Source organism: Caloenas nicobarica, chromosome 2 (genome assembly GCF_036013445.1).
Source record: "Caloenas nicobarica isolate bCalNic1 chromosome 2, bCalNic1.hap1, whole genome shotgun sequence".
NCBI lineage: Eukaryota > Metazoa > Chordata > Aves > Columbiformes > Columbidae > Caloenas > Caloenas nicobarica.
Genome location: NC_088246.1, coordinates 117,916,341 through 117,931,638, shown reverse-complemented (window position 1 = coordinate 117,931,638; position 15,298 = coordinate 117,916,341). Strand labels below are relative to the sequence as shown.

The following is a 15,298-nucleotide window of genomic DNA, read 5'->3' as shown; positions in this document are numbered from 1 at the left end:
AGTCTGTTGTCTTTTGTAACATCCTTAAGTTATGTACACAATATTACAAGGATTATTGAAAAATGGATGTGACTACTAAATGGAGTTCAATTTTCGGTGGCTCTTTGCTTTCCCTTGGCAGCATATCAAAACACAGTAATAACGTCCTGGTGCCAGTATTTTAAAATGTAGCTCAGATGTTTAGTGTAAGGTCAGAACTGTTCCATTTCACTTGCTGCTTCCTCCTGGTGCTGGCGAGGCTGCTTTTAGTTTGCAGAAATCTCTTTCTCCTGGGAAGGTGAGCTTTAGATATCATGATCTGAGCCCTGAGAGGCAAATCAAAATAACACATCACTCATTTACCATAGGCGTTGCCCAACTTAGTAAGAGTTATTCCAGATTCAGAGCGCTTGGCTGAGGCAGCTGCTCAAATTGATTATATTGCTTGCTAACCTGTCTGATTACTTTGTCAAACTGTTATACACCAGCCATGTGGACTCTCCGCTGGGCAGGAACATCTGCAGTACCATCCCTGTGAGCAGCCTGTCCCAACAAAGCTGGAGACGCGTGTTGCCACATGTTTTGGATAGAGTCTTTCGGATAACGACTGAGCCTGTGTGTGCAGGCTCTCAGGCTGTGCTCCTTGGGACCCTTCTCCTGAGGGCAACTAATTCCCACTTTCAATACAAAATGAAGTAGGGTGATGTGGATATGGGTCTATTCTCCAATTACAGTGAGCACACTTTAGTAGAAAGTAGATTGTGGTGGTGAACACCTGCACTGAAGTTACTTGAATAGAAGACATTAAGCCTTGGTTTTCTTTTGCTTTTATTTTCAGGATGTGTGTGTGCGAGGGGCGGGTTGTTTCATGGCTTGGTTGGGTTGGCTTGGTTTTTTGTCTGTGGGGTTTTTTTGGAGGTGTTTGTTTTTTGTTGTTGTTTCACATTGCTTGGTTGGTTTGATGTTTTTTTGGTTTGGTGTGTTTTTTTTGGGTTTCATGTATATACTTCCTAGAACACAGCCCTAAACCCCAGTGAAATGGATCTTCAACAGCATGGCAGAGTTTGGCTCCAGTCCTTGCCTGCAGGATGCAGACTGGCCAGACCTGCATGCACATGGCTCTCAATTCCCTCAGACACAGGTGGGAGGAGAGCGGGGTTTTAGCTGCCGCTGATGAACATCAGACTCCCAACATCTGATGACAGGTTGCTATTCCACGCTCTACAGTTTTGTTTCAACAAAAATTCAGTATGTTGTCTTGCTGGATGACTTCGTCTTCTCTCAATAGGTGAAACTATTTCATTTACGGACCGAAAGCATTTTCATATGCATGCAAAGACATGGCTTGGTCATAGCGAGTGTCTGAGATTTATTGGAGAAGAGCTGCACATCATGCACCAGGAAAGGAAAGAATTTTGCCATGAGTAACTTTCACAATCATTTAGATAGATCATGAATCTGCTGATATTAGCTATCAAAGTACAGCGTTTTGGTGATCTTTGTACAAGATGTTCACGATAATGCTTATCCTAAGGAAAAATATCTCTGCATCATTGGTCATTACTGCAGCACACCTTGGCTAGTATTTTCTGAAGTACCTAGCAAGTGTAGCATGACTTTCTTTATTCCCTTTGCAAACTGGTATTGTTTTGGGGGAGATGAAGTGAAAAGAGATGTTTGTTCTCATGAGTGAATGCCACAGGTGTCTTTTTGGGGAATTCAAATATTTGAGGAAAATTGAGAGGAATACAGATGGCAGTTGAAATAGCCATTGACATGTTTAAATGTTTATTACAATGGGGCTTTTCCACTCAGATTCCTTTTGGAAATGAATATTTAGTATTCTGGTAAGCAAAGCAAGGAATGCGTTGTTGTTGGAATAAGACACGACTGGGGTTTCTAAAGGCAAATTTAGTTTCATTTTTGTGATGTGTTGATTCCGCAAGTTACCATGGAATGTTTCCATTATCCAGGTGCTTGAAATGTGTTTGATTCATGTAAATGTTATCAGTTATTATTAATATTTTCATCTAGTACCTAGGACTCTCAGTCAAGGATCAGTCTCATTATACTGATTTCCATAGGGATAATCCCCAGACACTTTGCAGTTTGGGTGTTTGGAGTGTGATGCTGCATAATCTTTACTAAGAAACTTAGGATGTCGTGACTAATCAATTGAAAAATTCAAGACTACATGGAGTATAATACCTCACTATTTTTAAGCAAAATAGTCTTGACTCAGTAATAGGTTAATTGTCATATCCAGAAATGAATCGTAATGGTTCCCTTTAGGAGCCATTATCACATGTGGGGGGTTTTTTGTGGTATTTATAACTGTAATCTTTGGCCTCAAAGCTCATGTAACTGTTCAAACTAGCAAAAGGGTTCAGAAAGGCAATATCCTGCTCCCGTCCTTAGGCTTCGCTGAAAGTAGAATTTTCAGATATAGTTCAATCAGTCAAGCCCCTGCCATTTTCAGGCATTATTCCAATCTAACACAATTTGACTGCCAAGTGTCTGGTGTCTTCTGCTCAGAAGGCCCACAGGAAGGTCTAGACACACACACACACACAAAGCTGAATTTATCATAGGAAGCATGTCTTCCAATGTATCAGAAGATCTTTTTTTATTTTCTGTTCTTCTGTGGCTGGACTGAATCCCGATTGTTAAACGAGAGTCTGTTCAGCCAGGTCTGTCTATGTCTGTTCCCACCTGGAAAAAATTGCATAAATTTGCACAGTATTGTCTTGGCATAGGATCCTAAAATATGTCTTAATTTTGTGGTGGCTGTATTGAAAGTTGCCTCTTAAATCAAGTCTGTCTGTGTCCCTCTCATTTGTCCACATATTGTATCTGGGGATTATTTTTTCTTTTTCTTCCTGTATTAACCCAGGTACCATGTTGTGCTGCTGTCACCCTTGTCTGCATTTTGTGAAAAAAAAACCCAGTTTTTATCACTGTTTTTTCCTAGTGTAACACCTTTTTATTCCTGTCAATTTCATGCGTAGCAATTGGAATTTAAGTGGATTATTTGAGCCTCGTAATTTTGTAATCCCTAGACAAGGTATGCAAAGAATGGTAAATATTCTTAAGCAAAGTAGCATCACTTGAATTTTGACTGAAATTGTGTCAGCTGTACACGAGTGCCCTCATGTTGATCATTTTAAAGAGTTTGCACTGCATAGTGCAGTCAAGCATGAAGCAACGATACTACTGCTTGCAGCTAGTGTTTCTCTAACTTACCTAGAGCCAGGTGGACTTTATATGAAATAGAATAGTAATTTGAAAAGACTCAAGTCTGAGGTCCTGAGTCTGTAGCTCAGACCCAAAGAGGCCAAATTTCTCTTCCTCTTTTTTTTTTTTTCCCTCTTGTGCCGTTGAGATTTGGTAACCTTGCAATGATGGACGGTTTTCATCTCATTGAGAATATGGTTTAGGTAATCAGCCAAGGAGATAAAAGTAATTAATAACCATCTGTGAGTATTCACTAAGTGTTAGTCACTAAAAAAGTATTCCAGCACTGGAATTTTTTTTTTTTCCTGATCAAGAGGGAAAACGTGTGAAATATGTACTAATTACTCTTTGCTGCTATGTGTAGGACTGAATACAACTTCAAGGTTTCACTGTAGTGTTGTAATGTTTTGGGTCAACTTCCATGGTCAGCAGTGTCAAATGATTCCCTCTATCTTTCTAATTCATTTAATCAGGATGGCTAATACTAGAGGTCCTTCGTTTATTTTTAAGGTATCTACACACATTTATTGCATCTAGGGGAACTATGAGATGTGTTTGGAGAGATGCAATAACAAGCTGCTGGATGAACAACACCGGTGATAGAGGTACATTCAAATATATTAAATTAGGCATCTTCCTGCCAGTTCTCTTGATATTTCCCTTCTTTAATGATTAAGTAATTAATGATTAATTAGCACGTCACCTATGCCATTTTAAATGGTGACAGCTCTACATGGAGAATACCCACGTAGAGGTTACTTTCACCCACAGGTACTCCCTTATAACAAGACAGACATGTGGCCCTGGCTTTTTGAGTCCTCTGCTTTGTCACGGGAGGTGCCACTGAGGCCTGGCTGTGAAATACACTGTGCTAGCCTGCACTGGGCACCAAGTGCTTTTTATGATTCTTAAGGTCAGATGTCTGTGTTTAATAATAAAAACCTGAGGTCTGACTAGATAACATTAAGCTGCCATGGCAACTAGTTTTCTGCCTGAGGCCTACTGGACATGATCCAGGGATAGTATAATCCCTGGGATTTATGATTTTTATTGCTATCTAACACATCAGTGTAAATACTGATAGGCTGCGTCTGCTCTTCTTCCACCTCGTTTGGCAACTGCTAGGTTTCTTGCCTACCAAAGCACAGTGTTGAAGCAGATAGGTTATTTTTTCACAATTATCCATTTGCTAAGGTAATGAGCACCCCTGTATGGATCTGCTCTGAGATCAGCCGTGCCTGCTGTTTGCTGTGGGGACGCCGGTGCAGTTGTGTTTGAGTGTCCATGTCCAGCTCCGCTGCCTGGGAGGTTCTCCAGGTTCTTTCCAGAGGTAAAAGAAATCATCTTTTAGGAAAGAAGTGGCACGCAGAGCTGCCACAGTAACCAGACGATGACTAAGGACCTTTTAAAAATCATTAAAAATAATTGGAGCTTTGGAAAATTTGACTGTAGTGTGCCTAGAGAAATGACCTGTGAGTGAGTGGCAAAAGCCACCAAGAGCATTGGATAGAGGAGAAGAGAGGCGAAAAGCAGTGCTGATGTTTGTGGAGGGTCTTCACACTCAAATGTGCGCTGGTTTGTGAAGCTGAAGAGCAACTTCAAGGAAAACCGTCCCCTTTCCCCTTGCTGTATCCATAGCCACCTGGGAGGGACTACAAAATGGCTCCCAAATGATGGGTGGTATCTTGTGGTATGCAGCAGAACACAGGATATTAAATGGTCCCACGTCTGTTCCAGGACACTTTTTTTTTTAAATGGGAAGCAGGAGTGTTGACAGGACCACTGCCTTTTTGTCAGCGCTGGGAATTCTTGTTTGTTGCAATGCAATGCAAATAAGACACTCACTTCTGCCTGAGCAGTCCTGTAATTTAATGAGAAAAATACCTCATTTTATTTTTTTGTATTTCTTTTCATGCTAAGAAGTGACATATAGCCTAAACATGATAAATACGTGCTTCTCCCCTGTGTTCTGTTGTTCCTAAACCCCTCTCAGTGTGGGGGCTTAAGGCACTGTGGAAAACTGCTGACCAGTTGGATTGCTGAAACAGATCATCAGCTCACTTGAAAGTATAGGCCCGGTTGATATTTCAGCAAGTCCTGACTCTTCACAGAAACTCCAGGAGCCTGCATTTTTATTTAGTTAGTTAATTAGTTTATTTTTTTTTTTAAACAGCCCTCCAGTGAGAGGCCCGTTCTGTCTAGGTGTGCTTGAAGCCTGGGTTGTCAGCCTGAAATTTGTAATGCTCCGGCACCTCTGCACCTCTGTCGGGAGCAAGGTTGAAAGAGGGGGGCAGGAAAAATGAGAGCATCAGGGAATAAAGTAAGTTAAAAAAAAAAATCAAGAAAACAGAACACCTAGGGAGAAGGGGGGGAGAAGCAAGAAAGAAGAGCTAGAAAAAAAAACATGAAACCTGAAGCCTAGAAGGACTTTGGGCCAGGAAGAGTTCACAAAGAGAACATCTAAAAGCATCTATTCTCTGTTTTCACTCCTTATTTCTAATGGGTGGGGGGAGAATAAGCTACCTTTTTTTTTTTTCCCCTTAATTTTCTAAAGATAGACTAAAAGGCAAAGCTGCTTATCTAGTTTTTACTAGATATTTAAATCATTTACTGTAGCAATAAAACTGCCCTTTAATTGCTGCACCATAATTGTAGGTATTTGTTTCTTACACTGCTTAAGGTCATGTAAAAATGAATAGGTTTGTGTTAACTGCCCGAATTTTGAATCTGTTTTCTGCTAGCTATCTGCAGAGAGAGGACTTTTCCTTTAGTCTCCTGGTTTGACTGTTGAATAGATTTTTTTTTTTTTAATTACCAAATTGGATTTTACAGGTGTAGTCAGTTGATGCATTATGGGTATAAGAGATTAGTGTTTAATCCTTCTTTTTATTACTGTGTAGACTGGTATACTTGGGAAAGTATTAAAGGTGCATTGTGCGCTCCCAAGTACAGAAATGACATTTATTACCAAGTTTTCTTTCAGCTAGCATCATTTAGAAAAAAAGCTGGTGCAGAACTCTGCAGGGGCCTATAGGCTCATCTATAGTGAAATTGCCTTTAACAATACAGAGTATAGGAAAAGAGAAGAAACCTTTTTGTGTTTTAAAACAAAAGCAGTTGTTGAAATGTAAGTACTTCCCCTTCTCAAAGATGCTTATTCTCTTTTTCTGCATTTTATTTTTTTCTAAAATAAAGACAAAAGGGGTGTCAAAGCGCAGAAGATCTTTGTGTCAGTGAGTGGTAGAGGCCAGGACTGAAAAGGGTCAGTGAATCAGATATAATTTGGACTCTGTTTGAGATACCAGTCCTGTGTTTTGCTGATGGCTGGTATTCCCTTTCTGAAAAGCTGCAGAGGCATGTCTATCGAATAGAAAGAGCATTATCCCCATTTTCATTCTGGCATGCCTGTTACGACTTTGTTCTGTAAACAAAGAGGATTCTGGGAACTGGAAACTAGATGGCATTTTATTAAAGAACTGTGGGAGTCTTTCACTGTGAATGCAAGAATCGGACAGTCTGGTGATAGCTACCTGTGAAAAAAAATACTTCAAAAATAGACCTTGGCATGTGCATGTGAGTCTGGTTTATGAGGAGGCTGTCCTCTAATGTAGAATGGAGTATGCCCTGGGTTTTAATATTTCCTAATTGCATTAGATGAGTGTTAGTTGCACTAACTAGCACAAATTACGTTTACCAGCATATCATGCAACTTTATAGCTTTTCTCCAGTAGATCACTCACTTAGCATCTTAATTCCATAGAGTAAAGTGATATATTAGTACTAGGTTTTACCTAATGCCTGCTGTAGATCACTCTGGAGCTGCTTTCAATTAATGAAATAAGCATGAAGTATGAATTAAACCATAACTCTTGCAAATCACTTTTCCTTTCAATTATTGTTTTCCTAACTGAACAGACAAATGATTAAGCAAACAGCACAACATGGAAATGTGGGAAGTTAAGCTGCTGTAGGTCAGATTGTGAAGCACCTGAAGTTGGTAAATAGCTTGAATATAGCCCCAGTTTTCCCTCAGTTGAAACATTCTGGCGTAACTCTTGTGAGCTTCATAGCCTGGCTTTCACGTGGCACGAGCTTGCAAAGCTTGTGAAGTCAGGTGAAAACAGGATTTAGAAGCAAATGGCCATATTCGGCCCTTGGTAAGTGGCAAAGCTCCAGCTGTTTTCATGTGACCCACTGAAGTAGCCTTCTACTCTGCATGGGCTGGGGGGGGGGCGCAGAATGCTCAGCACAAAGGCAGAGGTTTTCGGAAGCAATTACTGAATTAGCAGGCTTGCCTTTCAGAAAGTGGTAAACAGCTGCCTTTTGATAGCCAGGCTTTCTTTTAAAGTGTCGCAGGTTTGTTACTCCAAGAAGGCTCAAAATGAGTGGTGCTTTGAGACTTTTTTCTAGATGGTCTGGAGTAAGGGATAAACTTCAGGGCATGAATATAAACATAGAAAAGAAAAGGGGATTAGGAAAAAAGACTAGAAGAACCCATTAGGGACAACACTGGTGTACTGAAGTATCAATAAAGGGTATAATGACAAATTGAATTGTACAGGTAAGTAAATGTCGTTGTCTAAAATAACCTGGTTATATTCCATCTTTATTTTGCATCAGCAATTTCTGTACCTAATTTTTCAGCGTACAGGTGAGAAGACGACATTTTCCTGGCTGCGATAGACTTAACACATGTATCAAAAAATCAGAAATTAAATCATGTTTTTAAGCTGGTCTCGGGAAGTTCTAAAATCAGACCAACTTTAAAAGTGCTGCTGGTGATAGAAAAGGCAAGTTAGAATGTAGTTCAGTTTGTGATTATAACAGTCCACCATGATGTCAAAACCCTACTTTTCTTGAAGGTTATCTATAATTGTAGTGAAGGATGTCTCATGGGCATTTCACATGCCACTCTAACAAGCCATGAGCTGAAATATGAGCATGTGCACTGTGTTAGTAGGACTAACGGATCACGTTACAGATAGAGAAGTAACCAGTCTGAATAAATGACTAATTTATAAAGCAGGTTTTTTTTAATGTATTTTAGTGCAGTTTTCTACAGTTTCTCTCTCTGAAAAGTAGGAAGACTTGTTAAATACAGAGTGTTCTTGGAGGAGGTTGTGTTCAGATATTAAGTATGCAGATAGCTAGACAGTTCAACCAGAATGTTTCCATATAATTTCTCATTCTGTCAAAAGTAAAAAGTGGTATCTGGCAGGTAGTTGTATGTAAGCTACTTTCTTATTCTATTTATTTTATCTGCTGCAGGGTGATCCTGAGTGGATTAAATAGACCTGGGTTTTTCATTTTATGATGCATACTCTTAACTGTATTGCTGGAGCGCAGATGTTGCTAGCACTTCGAATTTGTTGTGATTTCCATAATGTCCTCTAAGTGAGTCTTAGCCTTGAGGTTGATGCTTAGGCACTGAGAATAGCATTCAAGAGGAGTGATACTGTTCCAGCAAATTTACAGAAGGAAATACACTTTCCTGTTTGTTTGTATGCATGTGGATGTTATCTAGAAGTGAATTGGGTATTTTCAAAGTGCAGAAACCCAGATGGCAAACTCAATGCAACTGACTTGGGAGCAAAGCGAGTAATGAAAATTCAGTATTAACATTCCATATAGTACATTAATATTTTCACCAAAAAAATTATGTTAATAATATAACCCATTATATCATTCTATGCCCAGTCCTTGGGTCAAGTAATTCTGGTGTTATTCGCCTAAGATAAAAAGAGCAGAAACAGGTTGTCAGAGAGTGCAAACCAGCATGAGTAGCTGAAAAACACTTTTTATTGTCTGAGAAATGATTCTAGGTAATTGAAGATTACTAGTAAGGTACATGAAGTTATACATGTGTTTTATAGGTATTAAGAACCATTCATCTCGTTAAACCTGAGTATGAGTGGTGTAGCTCTCCAGTGCACTTTAAATTGATTTCCATGTTTAGTTCTTAATGTTTTGTACATTACATGTGCATACATACTTTGTAATTACTTCCATACAAGAGTGTTAACTTGAAAGCTTGTTCTAATAGCACAGAGCTGTAGATTTTTATTTTAGAATGTTGTATTCACAGAGGTTCTTTTTCTTTTTTAATAGATTACACTTGTCTTGGTTTTAGGACAAGACTCCTACATTAGGACACTAATGGTTTCTTTCTAGGCTCTAATCATAGAATCATGTGATGGTTTGTTTTGGTAGGGACCTTAAAAGATGATCTAGTTCCAACCACTGTGCCATCAACAGGCACACCTTCCACTAGACCAGGTTACTCAAAGCCCCATCCAGCCTGGCCTCGGAACACTCCCAGGGATAAGGCATCCACAACTTCTCTGGATAGCCTGTTCTGATGTCTCACCACCCTCATGGTGAAGAATTTCTTCCTTATATCTAATCTAAATCTACCCTCTTTCACTTTAAAGCCATTACCCCTTGTCCTGTCACTACATGCCCATGTAAAAAGTCCCTCTCCAGCTTTCTTTTAGCACCCTATAGGTACTGGAAGGCTGCTATAAGGTCTCCCCAGTGCCTTGTCTTCTCCAGGCTGAACAACCCCAACTGTCTCAGCCTCTCTTCGTAGGAGAGGTGCTTCAGCACTCTGACCATCTTCGTGGCCCTTCTCTAGACTCTCTCTGACAGGTCCTTGTCCCTCTTATGTTGGGACCCCAGAGCTGAACACAGCACTCCAGGTGGGGTCTCACAAGAGGGGCGTAGAGCGGGGGAACCTCCTCCTTCAACCTGCTGGTCACAGTTGTTTTGATGCAGGTCAGGATACGGTTGGCTTTCTGGGCTGCAAGCACACATTGCTGGGTTATGTTGAGTTTCTTGTCAACCAACACCTTCAGAGTCATTCTCCTCAGGGCTGCTGTCAATCCATTCTCTGCCCAGCCTGTATTTGTGCTTGGGATTGCCCTGACCCATGTGCAGGACCTTGCACTTGGCCTTGTTGAACTTCATCAGGTTCACACGGGCCCACCTCTCAAGCCTGTCAAGGCCCCCATCCTTCCGGCATATCAGCCGCACCACACAGCTTGGTGTCGTTGGCAAACTTGCTGAGGGTGTGCTCGATCCCACTGTCCATGTCGCCAATGGTGATGTTAAATAGCACCAGTCCCAATACCGAACCTTGAGGAACACCACTTGTCACTGGTTGCCGCTTGGACATCGAGCTGTTGACCACAACTCTTTGAGTGTGACCATCCAGCCGATTTCTTATCCACTGAGTGGTCCATCTATCAAATCCCTCTTTCTCCAATTTAGAGACAAGGATATCATGCAAGACAGTGTCAAATGCTTTGCACAGTCCAAGTAGATGACATTTAATAATAATCATATGCTAATACGAAATACAGTTTTTCTTCTGTTTAAAGACTTGGTTTTGTAAATCCATGTGCCTGGTCTTGTTTTGAGCATGTGAACTAATTAAACTTACTCCCATGTGTCAAAGCTGCTGTACCTATTATTGTTCTGATAGGACCAAAAGTATTCTTTTTAAAAACAAAATAGTTATATTTCAGATCATGATTGACTATGTCATAGCACTTTCAAATAATATACTTTAAAATCTTTTTAAAAAGCAGATACTTTTCAGAAGGTGCAGAATATACTCAGAAGACAAATACTTCAAAATCAGTGAGCTGTTTTTACCGATCATGCGATACTCATATCTGATCATTTACGTGGAGAATGTTATTAAAAAGAAAAATAAGATACTTGCAGATGAAGTAACTAGATGCTGTATAGTATATCTGGTTAACCCTTTTTAAAGTGGAAAGAATCTATACTATTGATCTGTCAACAGAAATTGATTTTTCGAAAGCACGCCTCCCTTCCTTGTGGTTGTTAGAAAGAACATGGTTGGTGTAAACAGTCATTATTCTCAGTGAAAAAAAAAATCATGTCGCATTTTTGCAAAAATCTTTGCCTAAAAACCTGCAGTCAGAAGTCGCTCTTTGTTTATAGCAGTTGAGCACTGAAAAATGAAGCAAAGTGATTTAAATCGAATTTACAAGACTGATAACCATGCAGTTGGGGGGAGACTAGCTACTGCACAACCTGTACTCTTGTCAAGGTAATTTAATTATGGATGGTTATACTTGAATATAATTTGTTAATGTGTGCTCCTTGCAAAGGGAGAACAATTCTCGCAAACATTGACAATTTTATACATTTTTACCAGAATACTGTCAAAGGAAAGGGATTTTCATTGAATTTCATGATATACAGTTGCCTGGAGGAGGAATATCAATGCAGCGGCTAGCAGGGTGTTTTTTTCTTGGTTTTTTTTTTTTGGCTACTGGAATCTATATGTAAGAAGATGGGAGGAAAGAAATGTTCTTCTTTATGGATTTGAATATATAAAAAATGAATATATTATGTTACTGTGCAATAGTTGGGAAATATTTTTTTAGAAAATATTGTTGTGATATCTTTGAGTTTTGGGCACTAGTGACTGTAATATTCATTTTAAATTTCACTTTTTTGAAAAACAGTAATGATCAAAGTCTAGATTAATATTCATTCTCTTTCCCACTCCCTGCTTTTCAGAAATCAGTCTGAGAAGAGCCAGAGGTGAATCTGGCTGGTTCTTTGTCCTTTCGGTCAAGACACTCTTTTGAAGAGCAGATTTGGAGAGCAGCTGTAGCTGAGAGGTCAGCAGAGGCACAGAGCTATGGGATATATTGCTGGCTGATTTTTTTCCTTTAGTTTCTTAACAAGAACTGTTGAGAGTTTTGTTTGTGAACAGAGATGATGCTTGGAGGAGGCCCGGCGTTCTCCATTCCTGGAGTATGGGCGGTCTGTGCCTTTGAACCCAAGCATGAGCAGCGCTGTTTGGTAGTCCAGTCATTAAGTTCTTAAATCATTAGATGTAGTGACTTTTGAGTAAACTCTCTTTGGACGTCTCTTCATTTGTGTGTGAAACAATATGGAATATCCAGCTCTCAAGGTGGGCTGATCAAAATTACAGAATTAGGACTGTGGTAATGATTTCTGGGTACTGGTATAGTTGTTTTAACTGGTAGTTCTATATCCTTAGCTTAGAATCGTGTTTTCTCAGTTGGCTGTTGTGTTTCAGCATACCATCGTGGTAAGCTGAGTCAAGCTGTGAGGCTCTATGTTGAAAAAAGTGGGAGATCATTGGATTGTCAAGATCTGCGAGGTGGACCCCTTCTCCCTGTCAATTTTCTCCTCCCACATGAACAGCAAACCAGAGGTTCTGTCACCTTCTCCAAATTGTGCAGACGTGCAGTCTGTAAATCAATAGGAAAGGAAGTCAGTTGTACTTTATGGAGCAGGTGGGATGGACTCAAGGAGCAATATGGATTGCCTAGAGAATAATATATATGTGAAGCAGTCTCACTGCTAATGAGCAAGACCTGAGGCAACATCTACCAGGAGTGCACCAGAGAAGCCCTAGCAGTGAGGCTTCAGCCTTTTACCCAGGCAGATGTGTTCCTCCTGGGTTCAGTGCTTTGTGGGACATGGCCAGCTCTTCTCCTTGAGGTGGGGCTGGTGTTTCACAAGGGGAGAACTTCCAACTCTGCGAGCCGTCTGGCAAGAGCACTATCCTTGCCGAGCCCAGGAAGATCACTATTGAGAAGGCTGACATCTTATCATGTATTTTGAGGCGTGCTGTGCTTTGTCTCATTCTTGTACGTGATGAACCCTTTCAAAGAAGTATTTTGTACAGTCTTTTCGGGGGAGGGGGCGAGGAGGGTAAAGGGGGGATTCTGGATAGCTAAAAGGCTGCAATAAGGAAACATTTCATATGCCATCTGAACATTAGCTCGGTCCTTGGAGTTCAAATACAAAAAGGTATGATTCTTCTCAGTACCTTCCTGGAAACAGTGCATTACAGAAAAAAGCATATGATCCATGACATTTAGTAGTGATTTTTCTTGAGAGGTACTTTTAGGTTTGGAAGCTAAATAGTTTGTGCGTGGTTTAGCACAATGTAAAAAGTCCAATAACTGATACGAGGAATAAGGCCTCATTTCATCTTCACTATGGGCATTTCAGCACAGCCTTCGTAATGATATTTTGCACTTCTGTTGCCCATACAATCAAAATATTTCATAATGCTTAAAGAACAATCATTGGTTGTAAAAGCACACTTTCATTTTTTACCTACTATTATTTAAAGTAACCCTGAAGATAAGTGGTAATGAAAGCAACTGCATAAAGAAAGCAGCAACCTGTTATCAGTTCTGGTTTGCGCACTTCATATCATTATCTATACAATTGGTTTTACTGACTTCTTGTTCCAATGTATGTCTTTCAGACAGGACAAAAGGAAGGAGAGGGGAATTAAACAAGAATGAGTAACTCCTAAGTAGATGAATGGATGTGTGTGGTACGTGAAATAGCATTAAAAAAAAAAAAAAAGAGGGAAGTCTTTAACTTTTTTCTCCATGAGGTATTTACTACTGCCTCCATCTTGTTGATGAGGGATGAGGAAGCTCAGGGCCAGAGCTCATAAGTGACCTACCTGAGATAATACAACTGAATTGCATGCTGAGCTGGGCACAGAAGTTAATCTCTTAAAGGACTTCTGGGTTTCTGCCTTTCCCCTGTTGGCAGAGAAGGAGCTGGAAGCATGGTTGTGTTTTTGATTATAGTTGCAGTGTAATCAAATTTGTTGAGTGTTTTTAATGAATTGATTTGCCTGGATCTTTGTGAGGCTTTGAGGTGCAAGTCCCTGCAGCTGTTGCACTGGAAACTGGCTGAAATGGAGTGTAGGATGTAGAGGGAAATGGTTTTCTTGCTGAGGGGACAGGTCTTTGGGAGCGAGGCAGTCTATCTGCCTAGCTCTCCACAGGATGTCACTTTTATGTGGACTGACCCCTGAAGTACAACTCTTAACTCATAATTGCATGTGGTAATAGCAGCAACAAGTTAAGTCTTTCTGCTGTTGAATATTTCTTCTTAATGCATTTCATGTCAGGCTCAGTTCAAGTGGGCTGCTTTTTTATTTTTTTTTTTGTTCTTCATTTTGTGTCTGTTTTACAGTGAGGTTTCGAAGCTGTGATGGAAACAAAAAAATACACTTTGGAAGCAGCGAGCCAGAAGATTTCAGAGTAGGTGAAGATGGTGTGGTCTATGCAGAGCGAAGTTTCCAACTTTCAGCAGAGCCCACAGAGTTCGTCGTGTCTGCTCAAGACAAGGAAACCCAGGAAGAATGGCAAATGAGAGTGAAGCTAACCCCTGAACCAACCTTCACAGGGGCTTCAGAAAAGGTAAAACATCAACTAAATGCAGCCCGGATAAATGTATCTCTGCAACAGTCCTAAAAACAGGGACTTGATTCTGTCTGTCATGCACCTCTCCATGAGGTGTTTTATTAATTAACAACTAGTGCATGCAAAGCTGAAGCCTCAGGAAGGATATTTTTATAGCCTGTTATTCAGTACCTTTGCTAAGGCTTGGAAAAGCATGCCTGTATAAGTATACAAGTTTCATTTATGTTAAAGCTATTTGTTTGTGTAGTTTGAGATTTATACCTGAATTTAAGTCGGACACGGTCATTTCTTTATTTTAAATTGCTTGAAAGTGTTACAGTAGTTACTCAAGTGGTTAAATATAACCACAAAATAAACGAATTTGTGCTAGAATGCATCAGTCATGTTTATTAGATGGGAGCTGTAGATTTACAGCAGTAGTAAGAAAGCATTTCTGGCAGGGAATATTGGCTTTGTCTTGTCCCTTCATAATCAAATGGAGATTGTAAATTATTCATGATTCCAGCACTACTTGGTAAGGAAGATAGTCTCCCTCTGCTGGAAGCTGGCATAGGATAAACCATGTACTATAACAAAAATCAAACCTAGCAATATACAAATAACAATGTGTTTACTTTAGGAAAACTGATCTACTACCTTTTTCTGTTATACTGCTGCCTGCTGTTTCTTACTTTCTCTTATAAAGTGCTGAGTTTACAAATACAGAGCCAAATTTATTCATAGATTAACATACCCGTAATAGGTACGCATTAAAGATTTAAGCGTAATGTCAGAATAGGCAGTGTGGTTATGCAAGACACATTTCCTAAGAACACACTGGAGACCAAAGCCGCGTA

At 40.0% G+C, this 15,298-nt stretch overlaps 1 protein-coding gene across 1 annotated transcript in view; it reads left to right on the top strand.

Moving 5' to 3' along the window:
- Positions 1 to 15,298, top strand: part of CDH2 (cadherin 2) — a 116,592-nt gene that overhangs the window by 62,781 nt on the left and 38,513 nt on the right. The window contains 1 exon segment of the mRNA XM_065627310.1: positions 14,233 to 14,459. Within this exon segment, the coding sequence (XP_065483382.1) occupies positions 14,233 to 14,459 (227 nt within the window).